General features: G+C 39.1%; 1 protein-coding gene across 26 annotated transcripts in view; it reads left to right on the top strand.

The window, feature by feature from the left end:
- NRXN1 (neurexin 1) overlaps positions 1–16,561 on the top strand; it is a 1,127,382-nt gene that overhangs the window by 544,578 nt on the left and 566,243 nt on the right. For all 26 annotated transcript variants that reach the window (XM_019827182.3, XM_019827181.3, XM_019827189.3 and 23 more), the window contains 2 exons: positions 4,895–5,276; positions 6,584–6,774. In XM_019827182.3, coding sequence (XP_019682741.1) covers positions 4,895–5,276; positions 6,584–6,774 — 573 coding nt within the window. The remainder of the gene's footprint in view (positions 1–4,894; positions 5,277–6,583; positions 6,775–16,561) is intronic.

The raw sequence follows: 16,561 nt of genomic DNA, 5'->3' as shown, positions 1-16,561 counted from the left end.
CTTGGGTTTCAGCTCCTCACTTGGTCAGTCTCAAGACTCTGGAACTATGTGTTTTGTGTGTGTGTGTGTGTGTGTGTGTGTGTGTGTGTATGTTAGTGTGTCTTTCATTAAACAGTATTTACCATATGTAAGCAAACCAGCTAGCTGGGCATCATCATTCTATAATGGAGCTAACCTGAGTTCTCTCCTTGGTGACTTACAGATAGAGTCTACACCAGGTGCAGTTTGTCACACAAAAGAAACTTTGTTTGCAGCAAACATGGAGATCACAGGGAGTAACTTCCAAAACTGAGACTCCCTTAACAGAGTAAAAGGTATTCCTTTCTTTTAGGGTTAGGATAAATATTCAGAAAGGAGAGCTTTGGCATGGCAGGTAAAGGCTTGCTCAGGCATACTTAGAAAGCACGCCTATACATGCCTCATAAGTTATGGTAATGAAGCTTGTGCTTCCCCTTGGATGGAGACTATAACATTATAATGAAGCTGAGGTAACTGTTAGACAAGGGGAACGGAATATGGGCTTGTTCCAAGATCAGTATAAACTGGTTGAAGTCTTGGGCTTTTATCTCTGGTAAGGAATGCAGGGTCTTTGAAATAGCACTGGGAGTTTTTGCCATTGATTTTTTTGTCTCAGATATGTTTAGGCCACTTCCAGGCCTGGTAGAAACTGTTAATTTTTGCATTCCATTTGTTCCCTTGAAATCCTTAACTCCTGAGGTTTTTGCATTTCTTTGTAATTCTGGCATCGCCCTGGAAGTTCTGCCAGAAGTGTGTTTGTGAAAGTAGAATTGGTAAGGCATAGGCCATGGAAAACAGCTGGCTGGGGTGGGGGTTGCTAAAATGACTTCTCTTGTGTCATGAAAGCTATGTCTCATTTTTCTTTTTCTGGGGATCCCCTAACTCTTTCTGCTTACAATTTCCCTCCTCTCTATCATCTACACATTATTGGTAAGTCCTGCAAATTACATCTGCAAAATTATCTCATTTCATACATCTTTTTTTTTTCCATTTTTGCTATAACCACCCTACTTCAAATGGTCTCCAGTTTACTATACCTACATCAGAGAGATTGAACACACACGTTCAGGCACTGACTCACGGCATCTGCCTGCCCATAACCCTTCAATGCCTACAGAATATAATCAGGAGGCATTGTGTGTTGTATCTGGCCTGTGACTCTCCTTCCTGTCTCAGGTGAGCCCCTCATCTCATGTACTCCTGATTCCCCAGCCACAATGGCTTGCTCTTTTTCACCTGAAGGCCCTTGGCGCCTGTTTCCCTTCCTGGAATCCAACTCCCCATTCTGCTTCTCCAGTTCTTAGCAGGGCTCTCTCTCTCTCTCTCTCTCTCTCTGTCTCTCTTCTTAATGTTTTTAAATGTTTATTTATTTTTTAGAGAACCAGAGCATAAGCAGGAGAAAGGCAGAGAGAGAGAGAGAGAGAGAGAGAGAGAGAGAGAGAGAGAGACAGAATCCAAAACAGGCTCCAGGCTCCGAGCTGTCAGCACAGAGCCTGATGAGGGGCTCCATCCCATGAACCATGAGATCCTGACCTGAGCCAAAGTCAGACATTTAACTGACTGAGCCACCCAGGCATCCCTTCTTTTAATCTTTCAAATTTAACTTAAATATCAGCTCAGGCCCCCCATCCCATACTTAACAACTCAATATCCTGTTTATGAAATTCATAGAAGTTTTTTGTTGTTATTTTGTCATCATATATTTCATTATTTCCTTACCTCTTTTTGTCTGCCTTTCCCCAATAACCATGAGTTTTATAAAATGATACTGCTTCTTTATTACCTAATACAGGACCTGACATATATAGCACACACTCCAGAACTTTAAGTGAACTAACAAGCTGATATGGGGCTGGGTGTTATTTTGTTCTGTAGCAGAAATTTAACTCTTGACTCTGAACAAGAAAGTTAACTTGACTCCGAGCAACATTAAACATAAACTAGCTGATATTGTTATGTGTTTGTATATAAAGATTGGATGTGCATCATAAGATACCTGTGCAAACACACTATCCAGGAGGTTGTCTCTCGTTGGAGATTATTGCCAATCCGGTGTACCCATATCCTTTGACCAGAGGCATTTTGCTAATTCCAGACTTTCTTTTCACTCAGTCTCTGGAAAAGATGCTACATTTTTAAATGCTTGGAACCTTAAAAAAACATCTTTCTCCTTCAATGTCCTTTATTTTTTCATAATCAATATATATGTATAATAGTAGAAATGGCTACATTACTGCCAGAGGATTAAACTCTGGAATAAATTCTGAGGGAAAAAAAAGAATGTTTAGAAGGCAGCAGTTAATGTCTTCTAAGGCAGTGGATAATGGCTTTTAGGTGCTAATTCTCCCCCGCCAGCAAGCATATCTGCCATTACTGTCAATGCGATTTATATGCGCTTATTAAAGAAAGAATAGACTCTTGAACATGGGCCATAATGATTTTTCTTGTAACTGGGCCACGGTTGCTCCCAAACTGTTTTACTACCTTTTTATTATTTATGCTCTGCATACATATTCTAACCCTTTGAGAAAAGAAAACAGACATTACTTGTTATTTTTATCACTGAACTTCTCAGTCCTTTGAAACAAAATGTGCTTCCCTATTTCAGAGCTATCAAGAACATGACAGTTTGGGATAATATTTAGTTGTAAGGATTTGTATTTTTTAGGGGGGGGGGGAGCAGGTTATTTCCTTACTACCTGTTGGTTCATTAATGGAACTTTGAAGAAGAAACATGACAGTTTCAGGGTTGAGGTGGGTTCATTGAGCTAGGGCTCCCATTTTAATATAATGAAAAAGATTAAAAAATCAACACAAGGAAGTATGAAAACCCAAGTGATTTTTTTTTAGCTTTTTATAGTCTTCCTTTGTATAGCTTATTAATTCAATGTTTCTGGTGTGATATTTGAAAATTATTTAAGACTCATTTTATTTGCTACCAAGTAAGTAGTTCCCCAAGGAATAGCATTGAGGTCATTGAACAAAACACTAAAGAAGGAGAGAGAAATGATGTCATACTAGAAACCAGTAATGCTAGGATTTAATGGTATTTTTGCATCCAAAAGATGAGCAGTAGGCATAGTGGGGAGGAGGAAGGAAACGAGATGTTTACAGTGGTATATTTTATATTTAAAAAAAGTTTGTAGAGATAGAATCAGAAAAAAAAAAGTCCAAAAAGAGAGCATGTCAAGGGTATGGCAAGAATGCTGTTACGAGGATCAAGAACTAGTAAAGAGGTGTAAAAATTAAGCAGAATTAAGTACAGCTCACGGGAGAATTTTTTACACCAATGAGTTTATAAGCATCAAAATCAATTATGTATGTAGAAGTTTTTCTTGCACAAGAAAAAAATATGCCTTTTATATTTCACTTACTGGCCTTTCCTCAAAATGCCAGCCAATATTTTACTGTCTTGATTGAAGACATGAAAATCTGTCAAGTTGGTTGAAGGAGGTCCACACAGATAGTTGTTCAATCTTCATTACACCCGGGAAGACGGTTCAGTGCATTTTCTCAGGGGCTGATCCTGGGATTAGCTCTAATTAATATTTTTCATTAATATCATGGATGACAGGATATGGTAAGCTCGATAAATTTTCCAATTATGCCAAATTGAGTAGTGAATCTAGCACCTGGAAGAACTTGATTGCAATTTGAATGACCTTTTCGAGTTTTAGAAGAAAGCAAATGACAATTTAATTGGGCAAGAGCAAGATGCTAGGAGAGAATTACTAGCAATGCTAAGAGTACTTTATGTTGTACACAGGAAAACAAGTTCACATCTTTGTTTATTTATCTTCCCTTCAGTGGTATGTAGGTAGGTACAGTTATCACTCTAGAGGTAAAGACAGGATTGGGTTGGGTTTTCATGGGATTGACAGAAGAATTTAGTGGAATGGAGAAGCATGGAGACTGAATTGAAAAGTCAATCAATAAATCTGCAACCAAATCTGACACTAGAGTGTTTAAAAAAGATTGTACTTCAGGGCTGATTTTACTCATAGTCTCAAAATTGGGAATGCCTTGATTTGGTAGAGTGTGCCCAGTTTAGGTATCCAAAATATAAGTGCAAGGAAAATGGCATGGGTCCAGAAGAGATCAACAGAAACTCTAGAGTGCCCAGGAGGCTAGTTCTAGTGAAGACTGTGGGAATTGTTCAGCACAGAAAAGAGGAGGTGAAAAGTGTATATTTACTTTTGGACACATTTTTATGGTTCATTGTTGAAAGAATAGTCAGCAGCCCTTCATTTTTTCTATTGGGTATAGGAAAATATAGAGTCATTTTTTTTTTTTCTTTAAGAGCATTTCTTTAAGAAAAACATGTAACCATGAAGCTGGGATGTATCAATGTTGGATGGAACAATTTAGGACAGTCATTGCCCTTAATGCTTCCCTCTCCTTTCCTTCCATCTATCTTTTCTTCCTTCCTTCCTTCCTTCCTTCCTTCCTTCCTTCCTTCCTTCCTTCTTTCTTTTTTCTTTCTTCCCTTTTTCCTCCCTCCCTTCCTTTCTTCAGTCCTTCCTTCCTTTTTCTTTTCCTTTCTCTCTCCTTCCCTCTTTCCCATTCTTTCTTTATTTCTTGCTTCCTTTATTTCTTTCCTCTAACTTTAAAAAAATTCTGTAATTTTGCCTAATGAAGGTGATTTTTGTTAAGGCTACAATTTGGACAAAGATTAAAACCTGACGTAAGAAAGTTTTATTAAGTATCCAGCCTTACCCTTTAATATCATTGCTATGTTTTTACCATATGTGACTGAATGTCAAAAGGTATTTGGATCCTTGTATTTTAAAATGTGATATCGCCATGGAAGTCTAAAGTTGGGAGTTTCTTTTAGATACAGAAAAATAATAATACATTATTATTATTGACCTTTCAGGTCAAATGGCAGGCGATCACACGAGGCTGGAGTTTCATAACATAGAGACTGGCATCATCACGGAACGTCGGTATCTGTCTTCTGTCCCCTCCAACTTCATTGGACACCTGCAAAGCCTGACATTTAATGGAATGGCATACATTGACTTGTGTAAAAATGGTGACATAGATTACTGTGAGCTCAATGCCAGATTTGGCTTCAGGAACATCATAGCAGACCCTGTCACCTTCAAGACCAAATCAAGTTATGTTGCCTTAGCTACATTGCAAGCCTACACTTCTATGCATCTTTTTTTCCAGTTCAAGACAACATCCCTAGATGGACTAATACTATATAATAGTGGGGATGGAAATGACTTTATTGTGGTCGAATTAGTTAAAGGGTGAGTATATGTAAGCTCAATGACAAATAAATAAAAATTTGCAAAATTGACCTTGATAACCAAAAATATACATTAAACAGATGTGTTCGTTTCTAAGGTAGCGGGCAAGACTGTGGAAGAATGGCTTAAATATATTTGTTCAAATCACTTCTTGGATATCTTGTAAAGTTAATAAGAAATCAGTAAGTCTTCTATACCTACACTTTCATACATGAGGTACAAATAGCATTGAGTTCTAATTATGATAGGCATTCCATGAATCTTATGCTTCAAATGTGGGTTTCCTTACTATGCACACTGTAATTCTACAAAAGCATTTCTACAAATGTATAAAAATTTGTGCTAATTAAACACCTAAAATAAGTAATCAGATAACTTCAATTTCATAAAATCCATTTAACTCAAATTTCATTCTATATCAGAATTCCTTGAAGAATTTAGAAGGAAAGATTTTTGTGAAATTTCCTTGAAATGGTGAGGAGAACATGATGTGTTTTAACTGATTTGAGTATTCATTCATTCAGTCAGTGAACATTATAGCATATCTACAATGGGCAAGAGAGTATACCCGGCACTAATTATATATATATATATATATATATATATATATATATATATATATATATATATATACATATATATATATATACACACACGCACACACACATATATGTGTATCTATCTATCTATCTATCTATACATATATATATATATATACACCACTTCTGTACACATCTAAGATTCTACCAAACTGGAGCCACACATGTAACATGCAACCCTATGGAATATAGGTGAACACATAAACATCGCAGAGAAGCATTATGAAAAGTTGCCTCAGATGATCATGTGCTAAGGTCAGGACAGTCTTTTAGGAAATCAAGAAAATGTATGAGGGAGGGGGTGGATATCGGAGCTGAGTCTCGAAGGGTGAGTGCACATTTCCCATCTAAAAAACAGGCATTTAAGATGAAGGAAAAGCAGGTACAAGAAACTGGCAAAAGATGGGGTGTAGGTGGAAATAGAGAATGAGTAGCGAAAGGTATTGACCTTCCAATGTCATAAAGTGAGATGTAGACCATGATTTTGAAAATAATTTTCACTATTTTCATGCAGACAATGAATAATCCTCCTTCTAAAACAGTAGTGTTTCTTACCTTCTTGTTAGCTGAGCCTATGTACAGCTCACTCAGATTTCTAACAAGAATGGAACCACATTAAAAAAAAAGATCTCCATTTGTAATATCCAGTTTGACTCCATCAAAAATTCAAAAAGTGATGACATTTCCTCACCTTCTCTTTTTTCCCAGGTACTTACATTATGTGTTTGATTTGGGAAATGGTGCTAACCTTATCAAAGGGAGCTCAAATAAACCTCTCAATGACAATCAGTGGCACAATGTGATGATATCAAGGGACACCAGCAATCTCCACACTGTCAAAATTGACACGAAAATCACAACACAAATCACTGCGGGAGCCAGGAACTTGGACCTTAAAAGTAAGTTCACACTGCGTCGGAGTAACAGGCACGAACCCACATGGTCTCCACTCACAGGACGAATCCTTTGTTTTGGAGTGTGTGTATCTACTGTTTGCCAAGAGTGATCAGAGTTTTATTTCCAACACATAATTAATAATACAACATACAAGCTTGTGCTCCCCTTTAATGTGGCAGAAACATATGTATATTTAATAGCTCAAAAAATGCAATCTCTCAGAATGCATGCATGATTAAAATTTAAAGAGAAAACATGTTCTTAGTCTTGATATTATAAAGACAAGTAGGTTGTTTGCAAGTTTCTTTAGTCCCTACAGTTTTTAATGGATTTAGGGTCAAGTAACTAGATTCCTAAGGAGTTTCTTCTAGAACTTATTAGTTTTCTTTCATTGGTGAGAGTTCCTAGACTTACACACCCTCTGACCAACAGGGGTCTGAGCCTGGCTTACACCCTTGTGTCTCCAACAGTGAATTTGCCCCATCCTACCCGTATGCACACACATACGCACATACACACACAGGCACACACTAATAGGAATGTTTCTTTCACCAGCTGCTAAAAAAGTTTAACAGACTTTGTCCTTCCCTATCGATACTCGCTTTCTCAAGTGAGCAAGACAAATGCTTAGAAAACATGTCAGTAACAGAAAAAAATAACAGAAGTTTCTATTTGAGTGGGCCTTTGTTATTCACTAAAATATATCCATACATGCCATCTTGTTAATACTGCAACAAGCACTGGACGAGGTATTATTAGCATTTTATTATGAATGTAGGAAATCTGAGCTTTGAATGGCTTGCCCAGGGATGAAACAACAGCCACAGTAGAGTAAATATACCCACCCCGCCCCATTTCTGACACAAGCCCCCTGCATTGCCCCTCTACCCTGATGCATCCCAAAGCCCTGGAGGGATCATTGTGGTCACATTTTTGCTTGACAAGAGCTGTTCATTTATATTGATGGGTTCTTTTCCTTTGACTCACAAGGTAAATACACGGGGAAGTTAGAGAACTGGAAAGAGAAAATCCAACAGAACCCTTTCTAGAAAAAAATGGTCTTTCCAAATAGGGCGAAAGAAGAAAGAAAAGTATTTCATGTCCTGTAATTGCAGAATATATTTACAATCCCAGGAATATATTTATCCAACGCATAAGATGTGTGATAATGGCTGTCTTCCTTCTTTCAGAGTGGGCCTCTTGTTAACTTCAAAGCGATCCTGTTTGTGTCCACACATCTAATAGCTTAGCTCAGAAAGGAAAATGAGATTCAAAGGAAATGCTGTTTAACAGACTAAAGCTCTTTATCTTTCTTCTCTCTGACTAAAGTGAATGGAATGAGTTTTCCATATTTTCCTATTTAATGAGTACTCCTGTTTTACACAGTGGGTTCAGGTGGTAATTGTCAAGGGAAAGGAAGAGATTGTGACATTCAATGTGCTGGCCATGCCAGCCACCAAAGCTAAACCAAAATGGCGTCCTGTTTGTGGAGAGGGAGACCTCAGTTAGCATAAATGGATGTTGCTAGAAACTGTGTGGGATGCTAAAGTGGCTGCAAAAGAAGCAGTTCATCGCTGATTGAAGTATATGACATGCACAGACCTACATAAACATTTGGGGTATAGAGAAGTAGTGCAAGGCAATGTGCTATATCTTATTGGACAATTAGGACAGTTTCCTGAGGTAAATATTTGCTTAATGCTCATCAAAAATGGAAGTGAGGGTAATAGAAGGCAGTGGTATAGGATTCTTTCTGGTGTTGGAGGGGACCTTTACAAATCTAACTAACCATCAGGACCTATTTTTATTAAAACATTGAATGTTTCATGATTCTGAATGTAAGAAAGGCTTTAGCCACAATACAAAAAATAAAACTATGAATTGAAAATAGCATTTTATATTACATTAAGATACTAAGTATTGAATTCTGATTGAGTGCATTTGCCTTTAAAATACCCCATTATTTAAATTTGAAGTGAATTCCCCAGGTGAATAGAGATTCTATACCAATGACTACACCCCTTTACTTTGTGAAGTTCCTATGTGTTTACACATTTATCAGACTATGCCAAAAAGTGAAAGCAAGTCCCGGAAATTAAAACATAAAAATTAAAGGCCAAAGCTGTGGGCTTGTAAATTGAATGTGTGATCCAATGGCAACAATAACCCCAAGGAAGCTCTCTTGCCATGTGTGCCACTGACTAGAAGGGGCTTAAGAAGAGTGCTTGGTCATGTAATGACACATTTCCTAGCTTCTGTCATTACCACCTTTTGGAATGCGTGGTGAGAGGCATTGGTCAGATGAGAAATATTGACAGAACATTTCCTCTGTGCAAAGAAGGGAGAGGGCAGTTTTGAAGAGGAAGAAAGTGTTCCTATAATGGAAAGCTTTCTGTTCCATAGGGAAGTTTGACGTGGGGCATTTACAGGACAGAGAAGAACAGGATGCCTACAGCCATATCAGGCCATTAAAACTAATCTGGTGGCACCAGGAAGAGCTTTAGAGGAAGGTATTGTTGAAGAATGAGTAAAACAACTAGGCATTTTCTCTTCTCCACCTGGATGCCCATTGGAATTGGAGGTGGGCTGATTGATTAGGAGACCATCCACATGAACTCTTCACTCTGAATTGAACAGCATTGTTTTTCTTAGCATGCTAGTCATGTAGAATTCAGACATTCTAAATACAGGAAAAATGAAGGGTGACCTATTTTGGTTGATGATTTTTATTTCATGTATATTTTGCCCTTACAGAATTGTAAGAAAATTATATTTATTCTATACTCCGCTTAAAGTCACTGCCATAATCTTTAGTTCTTCTCAAAGTGAGTTCAACCAGCTCCACATTAGAACCATGTGACAGGGTTCACGAAATGCAAGTTTCTGGATCATGCCTCAGACAGACTGAAGCAGTAACCATTCGACAGTAAAGTGTAGGAAATGGCAAGTGTCTTTATTTTTGAAGAGCACTCACTAATCTTGATACCATTTTTTCAGAACCCTCAAAGAATGCAGTGTCTACGTTGAAGCAAAATTTAACTCATTTTTGAGTTTAGTACAAATCCTGGTTTTGTTTTTACTTTAGGATTTTTACTTTTGTTTTGTTTTGCTTTATCAGGCCTGGGTCAAAGAGGTGTTGATTGCTTCAGGGTTCTTGGAAGTTTTTATTTCTCGTGTTACCATACCATAAAAAGACACTAGAGGGCAGCATCAGGCCGCAAAACCTGCCTTATGGGACTGAGGTTGGGGGAAAACCTCAAGAGTCCTCTTGCGTGAGGAAGCACACATTCTTTGTTTTCAACCATCTAATAATAATATTTTGGGCACTGATAATAATGATGCTTTTATCCACAACTCTGATTTATATAGACAGAAATTCAATGTATAAATTTGCAAGCTAGGGACTCTTTATCCCATTCCCCACCTTGACTCAGATGGAGATGGTCAGCAATGGGCGGGAGTCTAATGATCTTTTTCTGAGAAGAGGAATTCCGTGCAGGTGACCTTGTTCAAATTATCTTTCGTGACACTGCTGAGTTCTCAGGGGGTTCTGTGTCTCTCCCTGCTGATACAGTTTTGCTTTCATCTTTATTTCCCAGCTGTTTGTATTCTATTCCCTCTGGCTATTATGTACAAGCTGCAACATGCAATGAAAAGAGCAGCATAAATTTGCTCTCTGCATTGATTTCCTAGCACAGCTGCACGTTCATTGTGGGACTTCTGAGTCTTGCCCCCTTTAGAGAGATAAACGGTTTGTATAATTCCTCTGTATGTTCTGTCTTCGGCAAATTTGTATGTTTGCGTATGTATGTATATGGGAAGGAGCTAATATTTATTGACTTTCTACTAAACACTAAATAGATTTAAATGATTTATTTTATATCATCCTTATGGTTAACCCGGGTATTTGAATTAAGGTCAGCCTTGTTCATTCATTAATCTAGTTCAAGAACAAAGATAGGGAGGAAGGACTGTCTTTGGCCCCCATCTTCCATGGGTACCCTTCTCTAAGGCATTAAATTTATTCTTGAGCAAATTGAGGATAATTTACTTGATAGGGGACAAAAAATTCCAGGTGGAGTGAATACAGTGCCCTCAGGTGGCCACTTAGCAAACTACTTACAAGTGAATATAATTCACCTATAGACCCCATCTAGGTCAGCCCAGGCAGAGTCAGCCCTTTGTTCTTCCACTCACACTCTGATTCCTTGCCCCCCCACCCACCCACCTCCTTCCACCCCAGGGCTTTGAGCAAGCTTTCCCTCTGTCTTCCAGTCTTGTCTCTTCCCTCCTTTTGACCATTATTTTTTAACCTTCTTGATATTCTTCTTTAAATCTTACTTTGAACGCAGCCACCTGCTATTGTTTATTCTGCTACCAAGCCACTAAAAGTTTCCATAATCACAGACAACCCAACCAGGGCTTTCCTTTCAAATATATTCATTCTCTAAGCAAAGATTGAAGATGAATAGTATTCTTGTTCTTTTCATCTTGATCACACACCAGTCTCTCTCACTCAGCTACCTACCCTCTGCAATCCTGAATATAACACATGCCCCCCCCTTCTCTACCCTTTAATGTTGCCATTTGACATATCATCACTTCCGTTCTTTAGTGATCCAATTTTATTCCCAAGTCCTGATCATATTTAAACATACCCGGGCTTTGTATGTTCAGCCCATATGACATCTGATTGCTGGCTTGCCTTGCCCTGATAATGTACTTGAAAAGAAACTTTTAGAGAAGAGTCCAACTTTGAGCTTAGCCTTAAAGTAGGAGGTAGCGCTGCAACTGTAGGCAAGCTCCTGTTGTCCTGTTGGTTAAGCTGTCTTTATTAGAACTCTCTCTTTTTTTTTTAATTTATTTAAAAGGAGCAGAGATTTAGTCACATTACTTTAGCTAATGGGAGATTATTTTAAGGATCCATTAGGAAGAGAGACAAGAAATCCTTTCAACTGCTGAACAATGAGGCAGCATAGAGAATAAGAACTTTGTTCTGATAATCATGCTGGAATCTCAAGAGCAACCCTCCTGGATGTTCCCTTGGACATGAATATCCACCGCTCCCCAATTCCATGCTCTCCCACCGATCCTTTCTCTACTGGGTCTACTCCCACTTAGATATTTTCTGTCACTGCTCCCTGGCTTCTCCTATTCTTGACTTCTGCCTCATGGCTTCAACCTATTGCTTTTGTTCCTGTGTGCATTACCACCTTGTCTATCCCTCTCTCTTCATCTCACTTTCAAATTCCAAAAGATGGGATCTCATACAGTGAGTGACCTTTCTAGAAAACAAGTTCATTGACTTTTGCCCTGCTGTTTTGGTCAGGCTCCCTTCTTCAGGCCAAGTAGCTGTAAACACAGAGCTAGATTTGCATTGGCATAAAACCTGAATTTCAAAGATGATCCCTGGGAAGAAGTCATGGGCTGGAAGGCTCTCTGAGCTTCTTAGGAGGAAGGTAGGTGATTTGCTTATTCAGAAGGGCCCGAGTGTCATGCCAGAGTTGAGGAGCAGGGAATTTAGGGGTTTTAAGCAGGAGAGCATAGTTCATGGTGCATTTTACAGTCATTCCTTTGGCTTGGAGGCAGACGATGGGCTCCAGCTGGGGGAAAGAGACCACTTTGAAGGCAATCATCGCAGTACAGAACAGAGATAGTCTCTGAGTATGTAAAAGTAAGACTTGACATTTCTATTACTCCATTTCCCACAGGAGAATGAAAAGACCATTAGACATGTGAAGTGATTGTCTCCTGACCTCTCCCCTGAAATCAGGCTTGGCAGAAATCAGGCATGGCAAAAATCAGTCTCAATCTGATCTCTTTCCTGCAAGGCCTTTGTCATTGTTTCAGTCTCACCCCCACTTACAGTGGGACGTCTCCCCCCTCCATACCCAGCTGTCTTGGACCTGCTGTCTGACCTTGAGTGTGGAAGTCCCTCCATCTTCTTCCCCAGAATCCTTGGGCCAGCTTCCATAAGTGAACAGAATTAAAGTTCTGTATTCCCTGTCAACAATTCCCTGTCTTCTTTCTTTTGTATTCCTCAACCCATTGTACCTGTTTTGGTACCCCATCTACATTGGGCACAGATTTTCTGTTTAGGTTTTTCTCTTCCCTCTACATCTATTATCTGAAGTTTATCTTCTCACCATTAGGATCATAGGAACTTAGAGCTCAAAGTAATCTTGTAGACAATCTGGTCTGACTCGTTTCTTTTACAGATGAGAGAAGTGTGCTCAGGGGAGAAGTGCCAGCACCGCCATACAGATAATTAGTGTTTCTAGATCTGGTCTTCTAATTCCCAGTTTAACACTTTTTACAACAGGCCAGGGAAGATGAGTTTTATGGTTCATAGCAACTCAGTTGACTGCAAGCGAAAGCCTCGAGCAACATGCTGAAAAGAAATCTGATAACTTCTTTGGACTTATTGGAAAACACTCTTCATGTGGTTGGCCATCACACAAGATGGAGACTGGTGGTGTAGGGATCACCTATTTGCTTTTTATTTCTGGCGCAACCTTAAACACCCTAACCCTTCCAACCTGTAGTTGCTTTGGGGCAGGTGATATAGGTGCTTGAAGTCCTGATGCTGGTTTTTGCTCACCCCTGACACTGATTGAGTTCTAACAGCCACAGGCCTTGGCTTGTGTGCTTGGAATAACTGTGAGGAGGTCATTTTCCAGGAGAAATAGCCTTCCTCAGTCCTCCCATGGCAAAGCATGGGCTCCTGGAAATCTGAATCCAGTTCAAAAATGCCTTTTGGACAAGGTGCCAGTTTATCATGTCCCAACAGGACAGCAATTAGACAAGCTCTACAGCTGGTGACATTTATGCTGTAGAGGAGAAAGTGCCTATAGGTGGTGCGGTGAGTTCTTAGGGATCAGATAAAGCTCACAAGACCTCAGCCTCATTGTAGCTAGGCCTTCAATACTTGTCTCTCTCCAGTATTATCCAGTATATCTCCAGTATATCCCAGGCCAGGGATGAAGCTGAGATGTCTTCTTAAAAGTTGAATAAGCTTGGCAACATCTTTGTCACTGATGAAGTACTTGAGTCTTTAGAGTTTTCGTGAGCCAACCTCTTTTCTTCTTTCTTTCTTTCTTTCTTTCTTTCTTTCTTTCTTTCTTTCTTTCTTTCTTTTTCTTTTTTCTTTTTCTTTTTTTTTCTGAAGGGAGACTTCAACAAAGGTCTTTGGAGGTAAATCAAAAAAAAAAAAAAAAAACACAACATAAATCCATTCACTAATTCAGTGAAAAAAAGGAAAGTTAGTCAAAGTGTATCATTCAAGGAACCCAAGGACAAGAAAGAGGAAGTTTAAAGCTAGACTTCATGAGAGCCCCATTTGGGAAACCTGTCAGCACCAAGCCAGCATCTTCACTCTCATGGTCTCCACAGGGACTGTGAGATGTCTTCTCGTAACTTTCCAACAAGGCGTTGGCGTTGTTATTCTCCCTCTCTGTGCACTGGCTTTCCATGTTTTCATAGGCATTGGAAAAGGGACTCCCCAGACCTGGATTTTCACCTTTGGCGTTCAAATACTGATGAGAGACTCACTTGAGTTTAGGAGCCATAGCGCCAAATTCTGAGAGAGTAAGGTTGATTGGAACATATGTGCTTCCTATGACCAGAATGGGGGGAGAGTAGGAGGCAGGGTCACCCTGTGGGTGTAGGTCACCCTGTAGTTTTTAAAGGTGATCTGTAATCTGCTATGCAAAAATCAAGTTGGTGTGTCTGCCTTGTTCTGGAGCAGGGGTTAGGGGTGGGGGCTACAGCCATCAAGATGGTAGATAACAGGGCATTGCATGGCACCAAAATGTTCAGATGACTAAATTTATAAATGCTTGGGTGCACAGAATTATTCTGTGGGTGGAGAGAGACTATGTTGATCTGGGGTCAGAACAGCACATGGGATACAAAAGGCAGAAGCAGAAGTCACAGGCTCACTATATCTTGGGGAAACACAAGGGAATGAGAATGCTAGATTTTTATCCTCTGTGGAATTGGAAAGATTTAAATCAGGCTCCTCTAGATCTATAAAGGACAGAGAGGCCATGGCTGGCTTGTAGTAATATTACATGTGTTCATTCTAGATCTCAAAAGTAAATATCACTGTTATTTTCAGTGGTTGTTCTATTTAGTTAGGGTTTAGTAATAATGCAGATCCAGCCATCTTTTTCTGTGACCCAAAGGAAAGCTAGTTTCTCCCCTTGATCCTGAACAATTCCTCTTGAGCCATGGTTCAAAATTGGAATAGACTGGAAAGTTAGGTGGGCTTAGTACAAAGTTATTCCCCACTACTGTAAAGGTGCTTCAGAGCCAATTCTGCCATCTTTACTCTTGTAGGAAAGCACATTTTTTAATGGCATCATGCTGCTGTTGGCCCAGTATTTTCACACACGGGAAGGTACTTCCATTATTACTTTGGAACTGCATTAGGTCAATCAGCCTTTCTTGTTAATGCCACAGTAATGTGGTTTTCTGTGTCTGCTCTTAAAAGGGGCCCTTTCTTGACCTTCACAATTAATTATTGTGGTTTTTCTTGAGGATAAACAAGAAGCAATATAGCTTTGTAATTAAGGACCCAGGCTTTGGGGTCAGACCGACTTAGGTGAAATAGCATCCCTACTATTTATTTTATGTGTGTCCTTAGGCAAGGTACCTCACTATTCTCTCAGTCATCTTGTACCCTTTGCTAAGCATTAGATAAGAGATTTATCTTAGTAGATTATCTCTTTACTTTTCATGACAAACTGGTGAGGTCGCTGTACTTGGCTCCATGTAACAGATGATGAAACTAAGGTAAGGTTTGGAGAGATTAAACATCTCGCCTAAACAATAATTATAGTGATATTAAATAGTTATAATAATTATTTTAACCTGTTTCTGAAGGCTTATCATATGCCATGCACTATTATAAATACTCCACTTATGAGATCTCAATTCTTATCATAGTGCTCAAGATCAGCCAAAATGTTCTTTGAAGCTCAAGGGTTTGCAAGGAGGGGATTCGTAAGGTCCACCTGGATGTGACAGGCGTTGGCAATATTTAGGCCACTTTTTCCAGCTTTCTTATAGTTTGCTTATTAGCATTCTTAGACAGGCTGCATGAGGCTCCCCTCCCTCCCCTGCCCCGACCTGCCACCCCCCTCCATCAAGCACACTGCTTTGATTTCCTGCCACTGGTTCCCCTTGGAAGCTTCAGGACTATAAAAAGACTTCTCCGAGCACTTTAAGGTCGTGTACTAATGTACTGTTATCTCTAACACAGTAGACCTTTGGCATTTATAAATTTGACACGCATGGTTCCATCTATTTTCGAGAAACTTGATGGTCTGGGATACGATTATCTGTACTTTTGCTCAGACACGTGTTTGAATCATGGACAACAACAGAGTTATATGCAAAACTGAGTGTTGTTGCAAGAGACACTGTCTACTGGCCTGGCATCTGTCTTTGTTCTCTGTTCAGAGATGCATCATAATAAACTGCCTTCATTAGTGTCATCATCATCATAATTAGTAACTTAATAAATAATGTCATTTATTGAGTACCTATGTGTCAGACACTTTGTTAAGGGCTTAAATGTGAAATCATTAAATTTAATAAGCATCATGTTCAAATACAATCAAGCTACATATTATCTTTTACCTCAAGCCATCACTTCAAAATGTCTTGTATTGTGTATATACGGGCTTAGAAGAAAAGTTTGGGCTCACTGTTAAGACAATTCTATAATCATTTTACACTATAAAACATAATTTTAACTCAAAGTTTTTAAAAGTGGCCAATCTA

Source organism: Felis catus, chromosome A3 (assembly GCF_018350175.1).
Source record: "Felis catus isolate Fca126 chromosome A3, F.catus_Fca126_mat1.0, whole genome shotgun sequence".
Lineage (NCBI taxonomy): Eukaryota > Metazoa > Chordata > Mammalia > Carnivora > Felidae > Felis > Felis catus.
The sequence above is the reverse complement of the archived record's forward strand: the minus strand, read 5'-3'. Positions and strand labels throughout refer to the sequence as shown.